Source organism: Aphis gossypii, chromosome 1 (genome assembly GCF_020184175.1).
Source record: "Aphis gossypii isolate Hap1 chromosome 1, ASM2018417v2, whole genome shotgun sequence".
NCBI lineage: Eukaryota > Metazoa > Arthropoda > Insecta > Hemiptera > Aphididae > Aphis > Aphis gossypii.
In genome coordinates, this window is record NC_065530.1 from 6,954,707 (window position 1) to 6,979,619 (window position 24,913).

Consider the following 24,913-nt stretch of genomic DNA (forward strand, 5'->3'; position numbering starts at 1 on the left):
GCGATGATCTTGTAACAATACACCGAGCTAGGGATGCTATTTAACTATTTCGCTATATTTTAGGGAGTATGTTAAATCTTGTATTCCATAGATTTCACCGTTTTTTTAATTGTCTAAGTAATAATGTGGATTTCAGTAAATAACTTTTTTCTTTAAGTATTGTTTTTGGATTTCGAGGAAAACATTTCCCTTTTTTACTAATATTTATTATGTGTTCGTTTTTCGAATTACTTGTATAGGGAAGTATTATTAAAAACAAATTGGATTGTTGAAAATAAAAAAAAATATTTACGACGATGGATTTACAAATTATTTATAAACGTCTAAACTTAACTTGAACTTGGAGCCTTTCAATAGTAAAAAGTTTTGAAGGACAATTACCTTACTTATTTCAGTGAGAAATATTTGTAGGTACGTATAAAAGGAACCAGTGTTCCACGAGTGAAAGGTTATTTATTTTATTTAGTAGCGAAATGGTACCTAACGTGATAAATGATAACAAAACTTTGTCACTAGAACACGTTGAACATTTAGTATTTTTATCAAAAAATTATAAGTTTTTAATCAAAACGAAACAACTTTTTCTAAGTTTATTATTTATTTATACTTTATAATTTATAAACCTGAAAAAGAAAACTTTTAAATTAATTATTTGTTATTTCATTCGATTAAAGAAAAACATTCTGTATACAATAATAGATTTTATTAATACAACAAAGAAAACGTACCCATAATACTTGTTTCACTTGGATAAATAAAAAAAAAAATAAAAACTTTATTATACTATAATTTTTTCTACACATAAATTATTATTTATTTATTTTATTATTAAGATCCCATGTTACTGAACATATCATATTCAATTGTATACATTTATTAGATTATTTCTAGATTATTATTATTATATACAGTAGACTTTATATACCTCTATAAATTAAATATATACATAATGAACATAATTATTTTATATTATACTTATAATGTGATTTAAAATTTATTTATTTATTGTTGTTTTGTTCGTCGGCAGTATAATTTATTATTACTACCAGATGTCACATAAAAAATTGTTTTCGTCGCACGTGTTAGATTTTATAATTTTAACAGTTTTAAAACCAAAATTTCTAATGCCGATAATTATAAAATACTATTCACTTTTTCCTGAATTAATGAAGAGATTTTCATAATTAAACATTCTATATAGTATAATACTCTAAACTATTTGAAATATTTCATTAAATTACATATTTTGTAAGTGGATGATATAATCATTAGTATTTAAATATTTTAAAACTCTTACAATAGTGTTATTTAAAACAGTAGGTATAGCTAATTTATGGTATAATATTTGTTTTTAACGTGTTTTGATTACTATTTTTACAACATTTTAGTTATTTGTGATTGAATTTTAAAAATAATTATTTAAATTATAAACTCAGTATAAACATAGAATATATTATTTTGATGAAAATGGTACTATTTTTATTTTGCATGTTTTTGCACATTTATTATAATATTATAATTTATTATATTTAAGCTGGTAATAATTAAACTGATCAAAGTGTCTATATAACTTGGTTTTTTGGTCAAACATACATTTTATTGTGTTAAATACAATTCCATCAATACAATATAAGACGATCTACCGATCATTTACATTCGAAAATTTAAAAAATATATGTTTGCTGTAAAATGTAACACATAATATTTTTATTAGGTACTGAATGTGAATTATATATGTTATTACTAATATATAATAATAAAATTAATGCATGCGAAAAATAAATAAATAGTTTTAATTTTTAATCTCAGTTATATATTAAGCCATACACTAGTGCATTTCAATAAATAAATATTTTTTGTAACTATATTTTTGTGTGTATCTGTTAAAATTAAAATGTATATTTTTGCATATTAATTAGTTAATAAAATATTTTACAATTTTTTTATTGCATACAAATTCTAGCTCTGGTCATCAGACAAAAAAATAAAAATAAAAACACTTCATGGTAAAATCAATAAAGTAGAATATAGTAAACTTGTATATAATAATTTAACTGTTACCCGTGGGGGGGGGGATAAAACTAAGTCAAATACGCCACTGTCCTAAAGTTAGATATCGTATGTCATAGTTAGACATATAATTTGTTTATAGATTGTTAAGAGATTGTTTTGTTTTCAGTGGCATATTAGAATGAAAAAATGGCTCAGATAATGTAGACATAGGTTTAATGATTTACGTTTTTTTTTTTATATATGACAGGCCCGTAGGCCCAGCTTAGTTTTTTTTTGTCAAGATGAATATCGAGATATTTTTTGTTATCTTTTTGGGAAACAATATTATTGTAGAGTAAATTTTAAGATGGCTGATTTTATCTTCATTAATTTTTATTCTCCAGAGTTTGAACTTATTTTGAAGTTTTCTTTGATGGTATATAGAGTGATTTTGTTGAGTAAGCAGAGTCAGAATTGGAAGATAATATGGCAGTATTATCTGTAAATATAGCTAATTGTATATCATTTCAATGTGGCTTGTTGGAAGTAAACATATTATAAATAATAACATATTATAACATATTATTATTTTTGGCTGAGGCCTTAATTCGTCCTCCTTGAAGTACATCTGCGTTAAAAATATGAATACTATATGTTTCTTCTTCACAGCAGTGTATTCAAAAGTGCGTTGTATAATAAGAAAAATTTCAGCATGATAAATAAAGTAATTTAATAGTAATTTAATATAAAGGAGTCCCTCGATCAAAACGCAATCAAATGCTTTTGAGACATCAAGATTATGTGGTATTCTAATATAATATAAGAGGTTTGAGTTTCATGGAAATGTTTTGTTTTGCTTTTTTTTTTGACATATACACGAAAATCGGGTGCATAATTCAGAAAGCGTTTACAATAACAACGACAATAAAAAAATTCTTTTACATCTGTTTGACTGCGTGTATTTTTTATTATGATTACAGTTGTTCATTGTTGTTTTTTAATATAATGATATATCAAGCGTCAAGAATGCACAATCACCACGTCGGAAGTACATGCAATATTGCAATATATGCAATGCATTCACACGTGTATGTAAAGTATAATACTATATACTAAGTATTAAAGTTTCCTGAAACACGAGATTTGTTTCCAAAACTCATTAATAGTGATCGTGGTCAACGTTAAGAGACAAAAAAAGTCAATGTTTCCATTGGTACAATATTATAACACTTTTGATTGATCAACTTTAAAAAATTGTAAAAAAAAAAATGGCCTGTCATGAGTAAAATTAAATCATGCGTACAATTGAATAATAGTTTTAAAAAAGCTCTTCCGGTGGAAATAGTGTTTAAAAAAATCTCGGAGGGGTCTAACATAAATGTTGTCCAACAAATGAGCAATACATATAATGTGACTCCAGAAAACACTCATTCGGAGTGTTGTTGGACAAGAGCAATAAAAGCTTCCCCGTGTGAATTAAATCCGACAAAGTCCGGGAGTAATCCAACAATGTCTAACAAAGTTACCGAGAAATTTGTCGGATATATTTCATATAATGTCTGTTATGGTTGTGCTGCTTACTTTATGATGATGTACTCGTACAATAAACTTTTATACATATTTCACAGTAGCATACCTGCCGCAACGCGCGTTATCGAATGAATTCCAACGAAACTAAAACGATATTACACTATACACTCTCTGTATAATATGCACGCGCAACGACGGATGCAGGTTAACGTGCCGCCCGGCTCCTGGCACCGTGGCAAACGCTTATCCGTTTCCTTACCGACCCCCTGACTTGACGGGCGGTGTGTTTTGGGTGATGTATGGGGGGGTTATGGTTTACGGAGAAAGGGGCTGCAGGGGGTTATGGCTGCCCGTGGTTCGCGCGCTGTGAAATCGGATTAACGTCATGCATGTCGGGCCGACCGGATCTCGCGACGAAAACGACCAGGGCGACGAAGACGCCGACGAGGACGAAAGCGAGACTCTACACCCGCGTTGTGTAATATCTGCGGTCTCGGTTAAGTGTTCAAAGTCGTCTTCGTCGACACCGCCTTGAAAACCGCTCCGAAACATGGGTAACACCGAGAGCAATGTAGCCAGTGGCGTTAAGAAACAGGTCGACACTTCTTCGTTGCAGATATACAACCTGGTCGACCTGAAAGGTTCGTAGTTTTATCGTATGTTGGACTCACAGCTATAATAATAGATATTAGATGCCGCTACTTCATAATATTAAATATTGTACGAAAGTGTGGTAAAAAAACACTATCAAATTTTAAAAAAAACACACACACATATATTTTATCGTATTTTTCCACTTCAATCACAAATATGGTATCCGTAGATGATTTAATACGATTAAAATGGAAGATATACAAATCTCAGTAAAACTAGAAAAGTTTAGAACTAAAGAATTGATATTTTAAATATTTAGTCGTAACATTTTGTATTACACCATATTATAGATAATTTTATAGTGAGCTAATAACAACTTTAAAAGTATAGTATTAACATTTCTGTTTTGAAATTCTAATAAATTGTTAACACAAAAGATTACATGATATTATGGCCTTAAATTTTAGGTACTTGTAAGATCATTAATCATACTTATTAGAAATTATTGTTTTAACATATAAAATAAGATCAGCAATATTTAAAAAAAATAATATATGTATAAAAATATTATTATATTTTCTTTTAAAGATACATTATTATTTATAAATTTATTTCTACCACTATCTTTTGTAGGTAATATAAATGTTTAAAATTCTTATAGGTATCAAAATCAATTAGTAACATTAACAAATTGCAATAATATTAAAAAATCATTATCTACAGCTATGAAAATTCTCAACAATTTTATATTTTTATAAGTTAAGATAATAGTTTAGTTTAATATATTTGTGTTCATACTGCTCAAAATATGAAAAAAATTCAACTCAAAACCTTTTTCTCAAAAACAATTACTTGCAAATTTTGATAGCAATAATAAGACAAAATAATAAAATTTACTATAAAATATTAGAATTTGGGTAACAGCTAGTACTACTATTTAACGCTTTACATAGTTAATTTAATTCGGTTCAGCACTCATCCATATAATATACAATGTCCTATACATCTACAGCGTTTTAATATCTTATAATTCGCTCGGTTCTATGGCGTTATATTATAGAATTACATTTTATGTAAAAAGGTTTCTAAACTTTTCTTGCGATAATCCAAAATGATGTTGGTTCATAAAATATCTTGCCACTTTAATCACTTATTTCAAAACTACTGCGTTTCAACAAAATTGCTTTTAAAATAAATAAAGATTATTAACAAACTTACAAATTTAATTCATATCGCTTAACTCATTAGTCACTGTAAAATGCATACAGTGTTCAACTTAAGAGGAATTAATTATTATGATTTATACCCAATTATGTGTTATGGTATGTACAATGTTCATGTTATAAAGATTTTAGAAGAAATTGTTTTTGTTTTTTAACAAATCACTAACTATACATTTAGTGTTGATTATAAATTGATTAATACAATTTAATAAGTTTATAATTTAAAAAAATTAATCATTTAAAATATTTGAACTACGTTAATTGAATGTAAGTATGTGACAAATATTTGTTAAAATCGAAGTTTGCATATTAAATGTCTTTAAATATTATTTTATTATGTAAAACGAACATAAGGTGATATAAAATCAGTATTAAGTTTAAAAGAAACCAAGTCTAACCATTTTTTTTTATATATATCTATATTAATCTCGGCTATCCATAGCATTAAATAGAATCTATGTAATTGGTTTTTAAATAAAAAGTAATATTTTTAAGTGGTATAATTGAAAACAAAATTTATAATTCTTAAGAGACTATCGTTAGTATCAGTATCTATACCGTGATAGCCATTGCTTAAACTGTACATTCCAGATATATGAAACATAAATATTTTATTTATTTAAACTGTTTTATATAAAACAACATAAAATAATTTATTATAACTTAAAAGCATATAAAAATAATAATATGTACCGAGACTGTAAATAAATAATAACACTTAAGACGTTTATTGTAGAATAAACAATAAAATATTTAAGTAAGATAAATATAATACATTTCAAAATGGTCAAATAATGTTTAGTTTTTAAAAGCTCCTCAAGGGCTTATGAATATTTATATATATATATATATAGAGAGAGAGAGAGAGAGAGAACAGATATAAAACTACTTATAAAGAAAAATTCCTTAATAACCGGTTATCGCATCTAAACGAAATCGCATATGATTGTTGTCTCAAAAATTACAGATTTATAAAAATAAATGTCTTTCTTTCTTGTAAGAAGAAAAAATTTTAAGAACAATACAATGTACATGTATAATGTATATAATAAATTCAGATAGTAATTTTATTTATAAACGATATTTAACTATATTTATTATGTATAAATTATATTGATCAATGAAGATCTAAATAAATACAATACATGTATTAAGTTAAAGAATTATACAGGCTAAATTTGCCAAGTGGAAATTATGCTGCAACTTGAAAATTGAAATACATTTTATCAACTATTATCAATGTGTTATCGTTCTCAAGTGATGATCACTCAAATATTTGGCAATTCATTTATATATATATGTATAGAGCAGGGATGGCAAATAGATGGCACGCGTGCCAAGCTTGGCACGCGTGAGATTTTCGATGGCACTCGAAAAACTTTCATTTGTCCATATATATTTATATTAATAATATATATTTCACCACGAGGTATGTTATCTTATCTTTTTTTTTATTTAATAGTATTTAGTACAGAACTACGACGGCTCAGATATCTTATCTTTATTATTATAAAATATAATTTATATGTTGTAATATAGTGGGACACTAGATTACTAGAAGTGTGTGGACAAGTTAATATTACTCGTATATAGGTAATCAGTTCTCGTTCGTGTATTGAGAGAATACACCGTGTGCGAATTTTACGTTATTATATTAATTTTTATTTAAAATGTCACATGCAAAAAAACAAAAATTACAGGATGTCCGAAATTTTTTACCATCATGGACAATTGAATATGGCTTTATTAAATATGGAGATAAAAGTCGATGCGGTCTGTGCTCTGAAATTATTGTATCTCGGACATCTTCTATCAAACGACATTTTGAAACAAACCACAAAGAAATTTCAGAGTTAAATATTACTGAAAGGAAAGAAGTTATTTCTCAACGCTTGAAGGTAATTGAAAACCAATCTAATTTGTTATGTAAATTCGTAAAAACTTCTAATAATGTCACTGAAGCAAGTTTTGAAATTTCTCATTTAATTGCCAAACACTCAAAACCATTTTGCGAGGGCGAGTTTTTAAAAACGGTCATGTTAAAAGCTGCTCCTAGTTTATTCCAAGATTTTAATAATAAAGATAAGATACTTCAGAGAATTCAAGAATTACAACTAAGTAGAAATACTATTAAAGAAAGAGTTTTAAAAATGACCGTCAATATTTCTGATCAACTTCAGTCTGATATTAATAGTTGTGATTTCTTCTCGATTTGTTTGGACGAAACAACAGATATAAAGTCATCTGCTAGATTAGCAATTTTCGCACGTTTTTCAAACGGGAATGAAATGCGCGAGGAACTTTTAAAATTAGCTAATATACCAGAAAGAACAAGAGGTACAGATGTTTGTGATATTGTTGTCAATGAATTAAAAAAACTCAACATAAATTTAAAAAAAATTATTTCTGTTACGACGGATGGAGCACCCAATATGACTGGAGCATCAATAGGTTTTGTTAAGTTATTTGAAAAGCATGTTGGACATCCAATAATTGGATTTCACTGCATCATACACCAGCAAATGTTGTGTTCCAAAGTCGGCACAAGTGATTTAAAAGAATTGTCAGAACAAGTTAATAAAAATTATTAATTTTATAGTTGCTCGTGATATGCATAAAAGACAATTTAAAAAAATTTTAAATGATGTTAACTGTGAATATGATACTCTTTTATTGTGCAATAATGTACGCTGGCTAAGCCGGGCTACATCATTAGAACGATTTGTAAATTGTTTGGACGAAATTCGCCTATTTTTACATGATAATAAGACTGAATTTAAAGAACTTTATAATACAGAGTGGCTAGTAAAATTGATGTTTTTCACAGATCTAACATTACATTTGAACACTTTGAATAAAAAGTTACAAGGACGCGGGAAAACAATTGAAGTCATGTTTGGATTAATAAAAGGTTTTGAAATTAAAATAGATATGTTATTAACGATGTCAAATCTGGAAAATTTCTATACTTCCCAAAAGTGAAAAAAATGTTAGGTGAAGTGGACATTTTTGAACAAAGCAATTGGGATTTTACCAATGAATTTTCAAATATTGTTGGTTTGATTAAAATACAGTTTTCACAAAGGTTTCATGATTTTAAGAAAATTGAAAAATTAATAAAAATTATTAATTATCCCGATTTATTCGATGTGCAAGATTTTAATGAATACTATCTTAATTGGATGGAATTAGAAAATTTAGAAATGCAGTTAATCGATTTGCAAACTAATCCAATTTGGACAAATAAATTTGTGAATATGCGAAAGCGTATCGAAGAATTGGAACGTCATCGAATACATAACGAAGAAACAGATTGCGGCGTTGACAACATAATATTAGAAGTATGGAATAATATTCCAGAAAATTTTTCTTCTGTCAAAAAATTAGCAATTTCATTGTAACAATTTTTTCTTCAACATATGCTTGCGAAAGTCTCTTTTCGGTATTAAATCATACACATTCAAAGGCTAGGAACAGATTAACGGAGGAAGATTCGGCAGCATGTATTACCTTGCAATCAACATCATATCAACCAGATATAAAAAACCTTTCAACCAATATGAAGCAAAAGATTTCTAACAAACAATAATAATTTAATATTTTTTTCACATTATTTCCATTTTTACATAATTTTCTACATTATAATCATAAATTTTTCATTTATATTTTGTATTTGTATTTTGCTATGTTAATAAAAATAATTATGGCACGGCTGAAATTTTTTTTTTTGAATTATGTTATAAATTGGCACGTAGAAAAAAACCTATTTGCCATCCCTGGTATAGAGAGAGATTATCAATTGTATTGATCAAAGAGTAAAAGCACTCAAAAGTTCACACAATACCAACAACAATAACCATCATCACGTCCCTCGCCCAAATAATCAATGATTTCGATACAGAGTTCTTTATTAATTATTAAATATTATTACAGTATGCAACATGACTGCACACGACCTTTACTTCCCAAAATCATAACAAGCCATCCCGACGGGAATTTTCGACCAAAGTGAAATCAAGGGTGAACAGATATACCCGTGTACTGTGTAGGCATTCTACAGATGTGATTAAAATGAGTTTTCTGACCATCCCGTACGCTGCTCACCAGTACCCGATAAACGGATATATTATTGGGGTAGAAATGTCCTGGGAACTGCAATATCGTTGCTCATGAAAATTATTATACTCCAGTAGAATGGTACCCGGGACGGTTTTTGTCGTAGTGTAATAATTACAAATTACTTATTACAAAATTAAATGTCCTTTATATCGATTTCGTTACGATCTGGTTACACAGAAGAGTGTATTTTACAGTATATGTATATATATATTATTATACGGTCTATAAGTATTATGCGTATTATATCGAATTATATTTGGATTAGAATTAAAAAGAAAAGTATACACAGAATTAATGTTAATCTAGTTATCCTTTTTCCATTATATTACTACACGCGTACCATTTATTGCGGCTTAAATTCACGCCTCCTTGAGCAAAGCATTAAATATCCCTTTTATTTTCACTATCATCTTAGTGTATGTATAAATATATATTATATAATATATATTTTATACTCAAACTAATCGTATTCTTCGATAAAATAAACTCAATCCACATCAAATAATAATAACATGATGCTAGGTAGCAGGTATAATCGTTTCGTGTCGTCGACATTTATTTATTATAATAATATATAAATATACAGACGGCATTGTATTTCGGAGTTTTATTAATTTAATAACGCATTGTATAGTTCAACAAGACTTGACTTCTAAATATAATATTTAGTTATATATATATTTATTTATTTTTGTACATATATCAATAACACAAAAAAACTGCAGCATACCCTACCTATATAAAATTCTATTCCGCCCACACGTTATTCAATTTACATTTTTTTCAGACATTTTCTGATTTGAAAATGAATTTTGTGTCTTTGCTTGGTCACGCCAAGTTAGATATAATTTTTTCCACGCAATAGCAATTTAAAAACGGTTTTTTTTCGTACTTTTAGGTTGTGGTCTACTAGTAGATTTAATGAAGAAAGCTGTGCAGACGAAAAATTTTACCGAACTGGACAACGCTATCAAAACCCAAGTGGAACCCATGCTGTACAACAAGGGTGAAGGTAGAATGATACCGATCGCCAAACTTGTATTACTAAGAAATCGTGATCGTTCTCGGGCGAGATGGGTTAGTAAAAAAATTCAAAATTTATATATATTTATTTTTTTTGTTGCACAATCTATAAAAATAATTCTTGCAATAACTGTGATTACTATATAATGGCTGTAAGGAAAATTGAAGATGCCTTCCATTTAAGCCACTTCAGTGGCTTGGGTATGATGGCCTATTCAGCTAATAGGTCACAGTACCACTTACATTTTAAACTCCTTGTATGATCACCAGGAATATTTTGAGTTAATAGCTCAGTTACAAGTGGATTGCGATTATGGTTTTATAGACGGGAATTAAATATTCTATAGACAGCGATGACCACTTTTAAGACTAGGGAATAGAAAGATTATTATGGAGCATGTAGTTAAATTTTTAGTATATGGAGCTTTAATAATTTTATAAACACATTTAGATTGGAATATTTCGATACAGATTGTCTTGAATAGAGTTTGGCTAATCTCCAGAGCTGATTTTCATAGAATTTAAGTAGAATTTAGGACAAATCATTTGTTTTGGAGGCAATATGCCCATATAAGTCACTTACTTGATTTTAGCAGCTCAAGAATAACAGTTAATTTTTAAAACTGTCAACAAACTTGTTAAAAAGTTATAAGAGATAATAATTAAGTTAACGAAACTGTTTTTACGTCTAAAATTAATATGTGATATGTGATATGTGATATTATAAATTTTAAATTTTAAAAAAATTGTAAAATATCTTATGAAAATATCTATTGATTTGCATATGAAATAAAAACTTTATCACGCTCGTAGTCAAAGGTTAAGTCGTTACATATGATAACAAAAATTAAAAAAAGTCATCTAATAAATAAAAAAGAACAAGACCCTATTGAAGCAAACAAGATATTGCTTTTGGATAAATAAATCAAACTTTCCACTTATTCAGATGGGTTACGTGCCGTCGATATGCTATTTGAACTGGTAATAAAGCATTAAACTTTAGAACGGCCAAAAATGGTTGTGTGCGACTATGAAAAAAACTAAAACTTACGAGTACTGATTTTTTTTTTTTCATTTAATGTTTTATAAAAAATATTATAAAGTAAAAGATTTATCGAGCTAAATGGTGTAGTATAATAAATTATTGCATGAATGTATTGTGTATATTGTATATACATAAATATATATATATAATTTAGGTGTACAATTAAATATGAGATCATAAACAAAATTGTCCTAAGGTTTTAAAAATATATTTTATTAAAGGTGGTGAAAGTATAACCGTGTTTGAAAATCAAGGGGGTGCTAAACGTTACAGTAAGGTTCCGAATGGACGACCAAGTGACACTTTTAGCAACGTACCGTGCTTCCCGTTATTTCTTCCCAGCATGGAATAAGTTATACTATAAGTTTATATAAAGTATGCTAAGACTTATGAAAAAAAAATGAGTGATTATACTGGTGTATTAAAATATATAAATAGTATTTCATTTTTATGAAACAGAATATAATTATTATAATATCTTACTTACTTTTTCTAAATTTTTTTTAACTTCTTTAATTAAACTAACATATTTGTTTGTTTTAATTTTAATGCTCAAACTATCATTATATTATTTACAAAATCAGTAAAAAACTTTTAATTTTCAAAACATAGCTCTTGATAAATGAAAAAAATTCTAAATATTTTGACGTAACGTAATTGAATATTTATCATGCCGTTATTTCACTAAATTAACGTTTAAAGTTTAAACAGTAGGTGTGATACAAAGTATATATATTATCTCCACGACATAATGTATTTGATCGACTGAATTCTATGCATGTCTAAACTTTAAATATTTATACTTCGACAACTACTACCAGGTCATTAATATTCGATTTCAGTTCATTAAAAAAAAAAAAGTATCAAACTATTCTAACTTATATTAAAACAATTTTTAATGAAAATTCAAAACCACTTCTCTCCTAAAACTCCTACGGTTCGATTATTTTCACGTGTTCTCTTCGATACATACAAGGCATCTGATCCTCTTTTGGTTTATAGGATTTAACGATTTCTCAATTTTAATATAGATAATTAATAATAGTTATTATTATGTTAAAAAATGATTAACAATAATAAAACTACGGTTAAAAAATAATATTATGTAAAATACCACTAGCATTAATTTAATTTCGTTGATATAAATAAACCTATATAAATATTATTTAATTATATAAAACACGTAAAATGATCAATGAATTATTTTTATGGAATTATGATGCGGTATTCAGGCATAGTTAACAAATTATAAAGACGAATTCAAATTAATGATAATTTTATGGTTGATAGATTTTTAGGATATTTTACCAAAACCAATTTCAATTTATTATTTAGTTAAGTAATGTGTGATACCTATTGATTTTATAAAACATTGCAAACCAACAATAATATTATAACGATTTATTCTTTAACGTGTGGCTTCTTTCACTTGAGAGAATTATGTTCTAAGTGAAATATTATAAAATAAATACATATATAAGTATTTATATAAAAAAAACTGTTGATAATAAAACCAACTAATCATATTATATCACCCAATACCTAAAATTATTATTTATGAATTTTAATTGAAATTGGTAGTTATAGATAGTTATACAAATAATAATATTATTATTACCAAAATAAATTATTAATACTTCTAGATTTATTTTTCTATATTTTACATTAAATAATTACAGTTGATAATTTGCATATTTGTTCATAGTCCATTATTCATTCAGCCCAAACCAATATTTTAAGTGTAAGTTGCATTTTATACAAATATGTTCTATTTTATGGCACTTGGTACCAACAAGATTAAAAAAAAACTGACTCAATATTTTAGATAAATTTAAAAAATATCACCTTATAAAAATGCAGTAATTTGTGTCATTTATATCTAGTAAATAATAATCGCAATACATGCTATATACAGCTAATATATTTTAGAATAATAACAACCCATACTGAATTGAACATAATATTAATTACATTTTAACTAAATAATACATTATAATATATATAATTTAAATTTACAATATTAACCATCTGACATAATATCATAATTCATTAGTGAAACATTGTAAATAAATTTGTAACTTTTTTTAATAACATTAACAATTATAACACTAAATTACTATATATGATAGACACAAACACTTTATAACTTCTAGTCTATCAATATTTGTATGAAATTTACTATTTTAAAACATTCATAAATTTCATTATTGAGTAAAGGAACTAAAAAAAACTACATTCATTTTAGACTATAATAACTTACATAGTATTATGTACTTATTATCCATAGAAAAATAAACATTTATTAACAATACATACAAGACTCAATTAAAATAATTTTTTTAATACTGTTTTTACTTAGTATTGTATAATATTAAATTGTGCACCAAATTGTATTATATTTGTAAATAAATCAATCACCACAACTACTTTGTTTTTCGTGACTAGGTACTGTAATAATAAAAATACACCTAAAATATAAATATTTAATGTATATTTCTTTATGCTATGTTAAAACTTTGAAGTATATATAAGATTAATAAAAAAAAAATATTAACATGATTAAAAAATTAAAAAATGTATTGGTATAACTAAATATTGCTTTAAAAGTTTTAACACAAATTTCAATATTTAAAAATGCTTTCTTCAGTTATATAATATCTATATGTAATTAATATAGTGTAATATCTAAATTTAATTATTTTGATAAATTTTATAATCTAAATATAGTTAAAGATAAATGGTTTATTTTTATTTTTTTTTTTCATTTTTTTTTTACACTATTTTACATTAAAGGACTATTCTAAAAGTTTTATCTTGAACTTCCTTTTAGGGAAGAAAACTTGTTTGCATTATAAAATAAAATTTTGAAATAATCTTATTTTTTTAGTTCTTTATAAATGCAATATTATACGATTTAATAGATATTGTCCATAATATTATTTCTATAAATTAATAATTTTGAAAATTTCAAAAATACATAGATGCAGTTTTTTAGTATTTCAACAGGTAATAAACTCTTTACTATAAATAATTACACCATTTTAATTTGTGTTTAATTTATTAGAAAAATAAATAAATTTTAACTTTTAAGTTACAATATGTAGACTGTCGGCAGACTAAGAAACTATCAAAGTATTTAGACCATACCATTCTCCTTAGAAATTATATACCCAACAAATATGCACGTATATTGCTTTAATGATGTACCTACGCTATAGAATTATTATAATTAACGAACATTATAATAAAACATTAATACCATCATTAAAACAATCTTCTACAATTGCGAATAGCGTATATTAATATGAATATGAATTACCGACAACCTGGTTAATACGATAGGTACTGTTATAATAAGTCTTTGAATTACTTATGGAAAGCTATTGTCAAAACAGATATGCATGTTGAATTAACACGTAAGTATTGAGTATCCGTTCGATCAAATTCCCATCAGATTGATCACAGGTATAAATTTGCAGCAAGCGGTCCCATTAGACATCTGAGTGCTAGTAACTGCCCAATTATAATATTGTAATTTATAACATTTAAATAATATATTATAACATAACCAAAGTGATAATTTTTGACCTTCAAAACGTTTGTATATTTGAATAGAGAGAACACATGCATTGTTATCGAATTGTTTTATTATTTTTAAAAATGTAAAATGACAACGATAAAAATACAGAGTAAAACAAAAAAACCTAACTAATGAAATAACTTTTGTTCTAATCAATATTTTTTAATTTACAGGCGCTTACGCTTAATACAAAAAATATAATCATTGATTACCCATTTTTTTTTTTGAAAAAAAATCGAGATAGTCTAACTCATTTTTAGAACAATGTCAAGGTTAAAAATTTTATTTATGTCAATAAGTAGTTTATTTTTTGAAATATCAATATTTCTTTCTTTTTTTAGTATTAATTAGAAATGTTATAACTTTTTTCAAAATATTATATTTTTGGAAATTTTTAGACAGAGTAAATCTTAAATTATTTATTGTTCATTTACATTTTGTATTTTTATTAATTAGGATTTTTAATTTTTATTTGTCACATCTTTCTCTTATACCTTGTGTAGTAAATTATAATAGTATAGAACAACAAACCAAAATATATTGAAAATAAGTTTAATAAAATTTCGCAATTTATGTTTACTTATTAAAAAATATAAAATTAAAATAGAACTAATCTCGAGCAGTTTTGTGAACTGAATGTCCACCAAATGATTATCTATATTATAATATATATATATGTGTATATTATATATATATATAATTTGAAAGAAGACAAATTTGCTTTCAAATATATCAGGTATTGATTAGCTTGTCAGGCATAAATCGTTCAAATATTTGCTTACAGTTTTTAAAATTAGTGTCAATTATGTAAATACTTCCACTCGGCGATTTTCAGCAGCTTTATGCTCAATAATTGTTTATCTATATAACATATTGGCCGCGATAATATCTTTAATTATTATTATACCATTATTACCAGACAATATAGAGTATATGTTTTTTATATAGGTACTTATATATGATTATATAATTGTAATCAATAGGTAATTATACTTATCTTTTTTGATATAATGCAATGTCACAGATCTTTTTTTTCCAGAGCAGGAAATATCACACAGTTACATTTAAACATGATGTAAATATATTTAAACAATACTTCAATAGGTGACGAAATTAGAAGAAAAAATAAATGAAATTGCGATTAAGATGAGGAAAAAGGTCGTATATTTTACATATCATAATATATTACCTACCCGTAGTAATCGACGAACACAACGTTCACACTTGCGCGCGCAGCCCCCCCCCTCCAAAAAATACACTCTGGGCATATCGTATTATAGGACTACCGCCTAGTTTCCAGGCGATCGATTTCATTTTTTAACGGTTTAAAAAATCTCTACTGTGGTTTTGAACCCGTGTGGTGTCGCTAGAGAGGGGAAGAAGGCGTTTGATGTTTTCATTTGTGGCATTAACGAGTTTTTTTTTTTTGTACGTAAATTAATATACGCATACAACGCAGAGAATTGCAGTGAAAAAAAATAATCGCATTAACCATCGCTTACATACTGAAGTGTCTGAAGTGTGCAAAAAACTCTGCGATTCATAGACGATTAAGGCTTATAAAAATTGCATTTACGATTTAAAAATGATAAATTTCAAGAAGTATACATTTGTTAAATGCGTAAATATTAACTTACAGTGATTATAATAATGTAATATTGATGTTGGGTACTGTATAAATGTTGGCTATCCGCGTTTGTTAATACGATAATCTTATTATAATATTTAATTTCATTCAGCTTTATTTGTAAAAGTTAATAAATTTTTAATTTCTATTATATTATAATAACCCATGAAAATAAAAATACATATTTAATGAAACACAAGAATTTCAGCTATAAATATAGTATATGATATAAACCCTCACAAGCTTTAACTGTAGAATTTTTTTGACAACATTAAGTTGTACGTCATATTGTACAATTCACTTCTAACGCACCATGTACAGTGTACACGTTATTATTATTATATTATTCAGTTTATAGCTGACGTATACGTGTATAACACCAACCCTTTACTAGACCGTACTCTTGAAGTTACGTAACAATTAGAGAAACAATGCCCCTAAGGCATCCCTTCTTTAAAATTCGGATAAACTTTTTATGTAATTTCTGTGTACAGAAATACAGACGTAAGTATTAATTAAACAGTTATAATCATTTCGCTGAGATCATTGATCATATAATATAATATGCAATATCTATACATAATATGTCCACACCTACAATGGATAACCAACAGTAATTTTATATGATGATAATAAACATTGGTTTTGTATTGTATTTTTTTTTTTTTTAATATTATTAGAAAACCAATTGTATGTAAAATAATAATGATTGAAATATAAACGCGATGATAGAACGTCACCCGATCATTGGTATTAATTTTACGATTTATTGATAGATCTCTAGAATTTATTACCCTAAGTGCACAAAGTTAAATAGCTCAAAAACTACTAATTCAAATATTGATTACGATTTTTTTTTACAAAAATTATCCAATAAATAATTGAAAAGTAAGCTCTCGTTTGAAAAACAGAAGTAGAGTATCTCCACATTTAGTACAAAATATCTTAAGAATTTTAAAATTGGGTCTTTAAATATATTTGAAAATTCCAAAATTCTGAATTCTGAATTCGTTAGTAAATGACAATTGTGTGATGGGCAAATGGTGATGAGCATGTCTGATACACCACTCTGTATATTATATTTACATACCTATAATATTGAACGAGTTCGACGTTTCCACGTGCAGTGTGGCGCGGCACTCAACAATGAACAATAACAATTATAATATACCGTTCTCTGGAAAGCGTCGGAAGCACACAACACCGTTTAAATATTGCTATCGGTATGAAACGCCCCTACGATTCGGCTATATATATATAATTTATTAAATTTTACAGTCGCGGCAGAGCAATACGTGTACGACGACGTGCGCATAAATTCGCGGTTGCACAACACGATATTCAATATATACGTACGTATTATGTTGTGCGTTGTTCGAGGATTTATGAACAGAGAAATGTGTCGAATCAACGGAGCACTATACAACGTTATAATATAGTATTATATTATACACTATGCCTATTATAATTAAAAAGCGAAGTGAAAAAGTTATTTCTCGCCCGTGACGAGCTTAAATGATATACCGTACCTGTATAGTAACATATTATGTAGTAGACAAACGCCGCGTATACAGCTTTTGTGCACACGATATTGTGTATGTGTGCAATGCGTTTTATCGAGAATGCTACGACGATGGCGCGTTATTATTTACGATAAATTAATGTTTTACACGCGACAAACACAATACCGTTACTTAATTGGAAAATTACGAATTTAATTGAGTTGAAAGCAGTTCACGAAATTTTGGTCCGTAATAATAATTATTTCAATTATCTGTTTGACATCACAGCGAAAGTTTCCGTTGCTGTCGCTCGGAAACACTGTCAGTGTGTGTTGTGAGCGCACGTATATTATAATATTGTGTAACATAAAATATAATATAACAACACAGGTACACGATAAAAACAAAAAAAAGACCGCGTAAACGTTAATTCTTCGTTTTTGTTTGTTTGTCTTTTATTTTTTTTTTATTTCCTTCGACAAATTAATCGACTTCCGAATGCTAATTTACACTGCTGAGTGGAATAACAAATTAAAACGCAAGATTAACGTTAGGGGGGGGGGGGTGCCATTAAAGCGTCACTGTCGACGAATAAAGTAAACGTAATTTATTTCGTTTGAAATTTAAAACGCGTGCCATAAATAATAAATGAACGGATGTTACTTTCCATATGTAAAGTAGAAAAGGCCTACCGTGTTAAGTCTACTTCACAGTAATAAGTAATAATATTACGTTAGGGACTTACGATTTCATTAGAAGTAATATTATTATGTATGGGTATTATATATATACTTCATTACACTAAACCAACTACCTGACCTGGCAGTAATAATATTGCAATATAATATTACCAAAAATAATAATATATATGTCTCGGCTGTCCATGTCTTTAAACAACTATCACAATACAAATGTATACATATTATTATTCTAATTTAAAGCAACGTGGTCACGCCATACCGTTCAATAATAAAATATGTAAAAATAATAATAAATACAACCAAATTTATGAAAGTTTGATCACCACATTGATTATTGCTGCTTATGACCCATGATGAAACGCAGTTATAATATTATTCAAAATAACGCATGATAACATGAAATCAAACAAAATTCAAATTCAAAGGCTCATAACCAGTCGTACTTAACTGACCACATACATTTGAGTTCAGTTAATTATTATCATTTTTTAAACCATATTATTCTATTACCCTATTGCGTTTCAAAGGTAACATAATTTAGGTTAAATTATGTATTAAAAACTCTTTGATTGTATAAAACAATGTCGATGTAAAATTAAGCGCCTTTTTTTTATTAATATAATTTTTCGTTTTTGGTGCTCTTATACTAAAATAAAACCACGCTGAAATGGCTAATAGTAAAAATGATGTTGCATTATTAATATCATCAGCCATGTTTGACCACATATTAAATCATAAATTAAGGCCATCTTTATAAATATATAAAGTTTACAATACTATAATAAGTCTCTGCAATGGCTATTATCTCAATCTAAATATTAATATTTTACTATACAATATTATACCTCCCAATGTTTTTTAATAAATAAATCTAGTCATTAGATATATCTGTTTATTCCTAAAATTGAACAAATTTGAAATTGAAATAATAGTAGCAGTGTAACTTGCATATTATTTAACGAAGTAATGGACAACGCGCATCTGCCAAAATTTCTACTTTTCAGCCGTTATTGTTCCATTTATAGAACGTTTCAGTCAAAACTTTTCAAATAAGTTATCCGTAATTTAATTCCATCGGATCTTTCACGTAAACGCATTTAGCAACCAAGTCAATTTGATTTTTCTTTGTTTTCCCAGTTGAATATTAATCCCACCGCCAATTGGATCCTACTACTGGGGTTCTTCAGATATCTCATTAAGCCTCTCCATAACAATATCTGTTACTAATGCTATTTGTTTTCTACCACACAGCTTCCACCATTAAAGAACATGGAAGACCCCAATGATTACGACATCGAAAAAGACATTCCCACCATCGAAGAACTGGAAAAACTGGGTAAGTGCTCCGAGTAGTTGTGGCTCATTCTCCAAAAACTATTTGAAAACTTTCGCTCGCAGGGGAAGTGCAGTATCGGGAAGTGTGCTGGGATCTGAAAGAAAGGGGCACTGTCGGAGAAACGGCGTTACATCTATGTTTGCTCAACGCGACGTCTATACACGCCGACTTAGCCAAAAGGCTGTTGCATTTCTATCCAAAACTTGTAAACGACATTTATATGATTGATGAGTATTACGGTGAGTTATGATCGAACGATTAATCTCGAATAAAATCATTGCAATTGGTAAAAATAAAATTAAGTACATTTTTATTTCTATATTCTATATTGTCGAGTTGTGTTTGTTCTGTATTACTAGATATATCTATAAAAAGCCTATAAAATTAACTGTATAAAATTACCACTGACTTTGCACAAAGCATATCGTTATGAATTATGGTTAAAGTAATTAATTTATTAAAAAAATATACTCATTTAAAAGAGATAACAAAAAAAGTATATTTACTGCTCAATGGGATGTTAAGTACCGGATTTTTAAATATTTTGTTAGGTACTTGAACGAAGCAAAAATATTTTTATTGTATTGTATAAGTATAGGTACTAAATATAAGATTTTTTCTATTAATTAGTTAATTTTTCAACCAAAAATATGCATTAGTAAAAAAAAATTTAAAGTTTATTTCATTTTTAGTTAAATTATAGTAAATACACAATTGTTGAACTTTATTTTAAATTATAACATTATTATTTTATGATATAACATTATATTATCTCACTTTATTTTCATTCAAAACGATATAGCGACTATACTAGTATTTCTACGTAGTATATCATTAATGCTTTTCATCATTAATAAAAATACAATTCACACCAAACTAACTTAAATCATTTTTGACAGGAAAACGAAATTGATTAAAATATAATAAAATAAAATAAAATTTAAAACAAAATAATTTATTAAAATATAATTAGTTGATTCCACGTTAATTAAAAAACAATTAATTTAAGTTAGTATTTAAACGATCGGAAACACAAAAGTAACTAATTAAGTTAAAAATTTAATTTAATTTAAACTTTTTAATTTGTTAATGCTCATCCTTGGTTATAGTCAATTGAAAGTCATGAGTCGTTGTAAACCACTCTGTATAATATATACTTAAAGTATAGTATATATATTTATTATATATTTAGTATATTATGTTTTATCCCGCGGGACTCAATAAAAAATATATACCACTACTGTGGTTCATAAATCGATTTTTGGTACAGGAGAAAGCGTGTTGCACATGGCCATTGTCAACGAAGATCCGGCCATGGTAAAAGTGCTGATGGACAGCGGAGCTGACCTTAACGAACGGTGTTTTGGGAACTTCATGAGTACGGAAGATCAAAAGGCTTCACGATCGGATTCGCTCGACCACGAATGGGTGAACTTGTGTCCTGACACCAATTACGAAGGGTAAAGCACATATATATATATTTAAACCTGAACTAATAACCACAGAATTTCACAATAATATTCCACTTATTATCAAATCATTTGCCTTGTCTAAATCTCGAGCACACGTAATATAGACAACGTTTTGTTGAATATTTGATATTTGTATCCGTCTGAACTTCTTATAAATGTCATATAATATCATACGATCGTCATTACTTTAAAAACCAAAAGCACGCAAATAGAGAAGATTCACAACGTACACACTACACATGCACGTGCTATATAATTATTACAAAATAAACGATTATCCAAATCGCAGGTACGTGTATTGGGGTGAATATCCATTGTCATTTGCAGCGTGTCTTGGCCAGGAGGAGAGCTACCGTTTGATGTTGGCGAGAGGCGCCGATCCCAACAACCAGGACACCAACGGCAATACGGTTTTGCACATGCTCGTGATTTACGAAAAAATCGTAAGTGAACCTACTTACGAGAAATAATATTACCTAATAGTATCTAATCTATCATATCGCATAACACTATTGTATATACATGCAGTAAACGTCGGTAAAAATTATTCTAAAATATTAGTTTAATATAACGTTGAGTAATAATTTACAGTACTAATAATATGTTAATCATGGTACCTTATAGTTTTATAGTTTAATTCCATATAAATATGTATAAAATAAATATAATAGGAGGATCCTATAGGATCCTATAGTAAATGGGTATTATTCATGAATATTATATCTATATACCTATACTTTTGACCGAATTATGTCCCGCGTGTTTATTACGCCCGAATTCCCCAGTGGCCAAACAGGACTCATTTCACTTCGCGCTTCCCATCGATCCCTCCCTCGCTCGACCATACATAACTTTCCTTCAAAGCCGTCTCCATCACAATAAGCGTAATCATTATTATTTTGTACTTCGTCTCGCTTTCGTAACCTGCACCATGTGGATAAACTACTGCAAAAAAAAAAAAACCAAAAACCTTCAGCGTACTGAAAATATATCGCTGCACATCATCCACCCTCTTCGTATAATACCACAACGTGTAAAATATATTGCACAATATCTGTGTATAATAAATAACCGAAAATCCGACTTAGCATAAAGTTAAAACACAAACAATGGACAGCGAAAATACTCGCGACGATCGATAGTTGTATTTTTAACGTGTAGTAAGCTGGCAGTAGCAGTCGGTAAATTTAGTAACAAGAATTAATAACGAGCGCATTTTAATAATAGGTACTAGAACAGACGTATTTACAGTATGTTTTCACTTTTTAATCTTAGTGCAACTCGTGCGTGTTAACATTTTACGGTGAAAGTGTAAAAAACCTAATACTGGTTGCGTCAAATATGTAAACGAAATATTATGGCGTTTTTATAAGCTCACTTTATGAAATATTGTAAATCTATATATATTAGGATACTAAATAAAAGTACCTACATCAAAACTATTATTAAACTTTCTTCCATACGCGGTCAAAATCGTGTTTTATATTCTCAGTCAACAAATTCCACAAGACCACAATAAATTATAATATAAACTTATATATTATTATTCATATCTATATACTCTAAGTTTAAAGTATATACATAATTCTATATTTTAAGTTCAAAACAGTCTTCACATATGAGTCATAACCCATATTTTCGTTAACGTTAAAATTGTCTGCAAACAATTTATTTAAACAAAAAATTATAAATTTATGTTTATATATGCAAATGTATGTCTGTTTGTCCATTGTGCATTCCTATGTTGTTCATCCGATCACCATGAAACCTTGTGAAGTTGTTGAGTACACTCTCGCAAAGGTTTCTCAATATGAAACCAAAATATGACAAGGTTTTAAAAATAATTCAACAACGAAATTTTGGAAAAACTGAAAGTGCTTTTTTAATGAGATTTTTGGATGAACTTACGATCACATGCGGGTGTTTGTTAAAATTTGAACAAAACAACGTTAATCGAGTCAACCAGGATATTCTTAGGTTTGGTTAAGATCTAAAAGAAAAAATTAGAAAAAACGCAAAGCGAAAATAAAGTAATAGAGCGTACCGTCAATGCAAAACGGTCAACTATGTCCAAAATGTCAATTAATTATGAAATAAGTTTTAAAGTTTTCTATACAAGAGGTGTCAAAAGTACACGGGGAAAGCTAGTGGGTTATAATTCTAAATAGATGATATAACTAACCTAATAACCTATCCTAATCTGTGTGTATGTGACTAAACAGCAAACATAATATATAAAACTGATTTAAAAACAATATTTGATAACAAAAAAATAATAATTTATAATTTATATTATAATAATAAATTTTCTTTCGTTCATCAAGCATCGATGACACAGTAGGTACATCAAATATATTATATCTATACAACGTGCCTTGATATAATCGGCAACATGTGAAAAATATTAGCGGTCGAGAAAAAGGGATGTAATGGATAATGTAAAAATCGAGAGAAAAAAAATATAACATAAAATTCCTACACGACGGAGACGGGTCCAAGACGGAACGTGCTAGTATTTTTGATATATTATTTTGTATAGTCCATCAGAAGTAGGATATCTGACAGCGTTATAGCAGTGGTAAGGAGAGGAGCAATTTCAAAAAATGACGAACGCACTTCGCACGCATACTATCATGATGATAATAATGTGATATATTAAATAATAAATAGATTTCAGTCGCGGCATCCGTTATATTATACTGAATACCAGAAGGGACACTTTTAGACACTTGAGTTTTACACGGGTCCTTAATGATTGGCAGGTTTGTTACACCTGCTGGCATATAAGCCGGTGGTGTCGGTATAAAGATGATTCTCATTATTTTACCTTTTAGCGGCTTGAAAAAAAATAATACAAATGTTTATAATACTGTTATAATGATATTCGTTAAGTCAGTTTCACTCGAAAAAGAAAGCTATTTCGATTATAATATATTTTTGGATTTACTGATTTCCTAGAAAATATTTAACTTTTCGACTAGTGTCTCTTTCTCTGATTATTATTATCTGCGTTTTCTTTCTCGTTATTTCGATATATGTATCTACCTATGTTTCTAAATTTTTTCCATAATTTAATCGACACACGATCGATGTTTAACGTCAATAAGGTTGTTTTTTTCTCCTAATCTCACAGGATATTGAGTCTTTTTGCACGCTTCCACCAAACGCC

At 27.7% G+C, this 24,913-nt stretch overlaps 1 protein-coding gene across 2 annotated transcripts in view; it reads left to right on the plus strand.

Annotated features, from left to right (window-relative positions):
- The first annotated feature begins 3,893 nt into the window (after positions 1 to 3,893).
- Positions 3,894 to 24,913, plus strand: part of LOC114128704 (transient receptor potential cation channel subfamily V member 5) — a 47,583-nt gene continuing 26,563 nt past the window's right edge. For both annotated transcript variants that reach the window (XR_007603513.1, XM_050198451.1), the window contains exons 1-6: positions 3,894 to 4,163; positions 10,357 to 10,535; positions 20,188 to 20,272; positions 20,335 to 20,511; positions 21,543 to 21,732; positions 22,034 to 22,187. Coding sequence is in view for 1 of the 2 variants with exons in the window: in XM_050198451.1 (XP_050054408.1) it covers positions 4,073 to 4,163; positions 10,357 to 10,535; positions 20,188 to 20,272; positions 20,335 to 20,511; positions 21,543 to 21,732; positions 22,034 to 22,187 (876 nt within the window). In the remaining variant the exon portion in view is untranslated. The remainder of the gene's footprint in view (positions 4,164 to 10,356; positions 10,536 to 20,187; positions 20,273 to 20,334; positions 20,512 to 21,542; positions 21,733 to 22,033; positions 22,188 to 24,913) is intronic.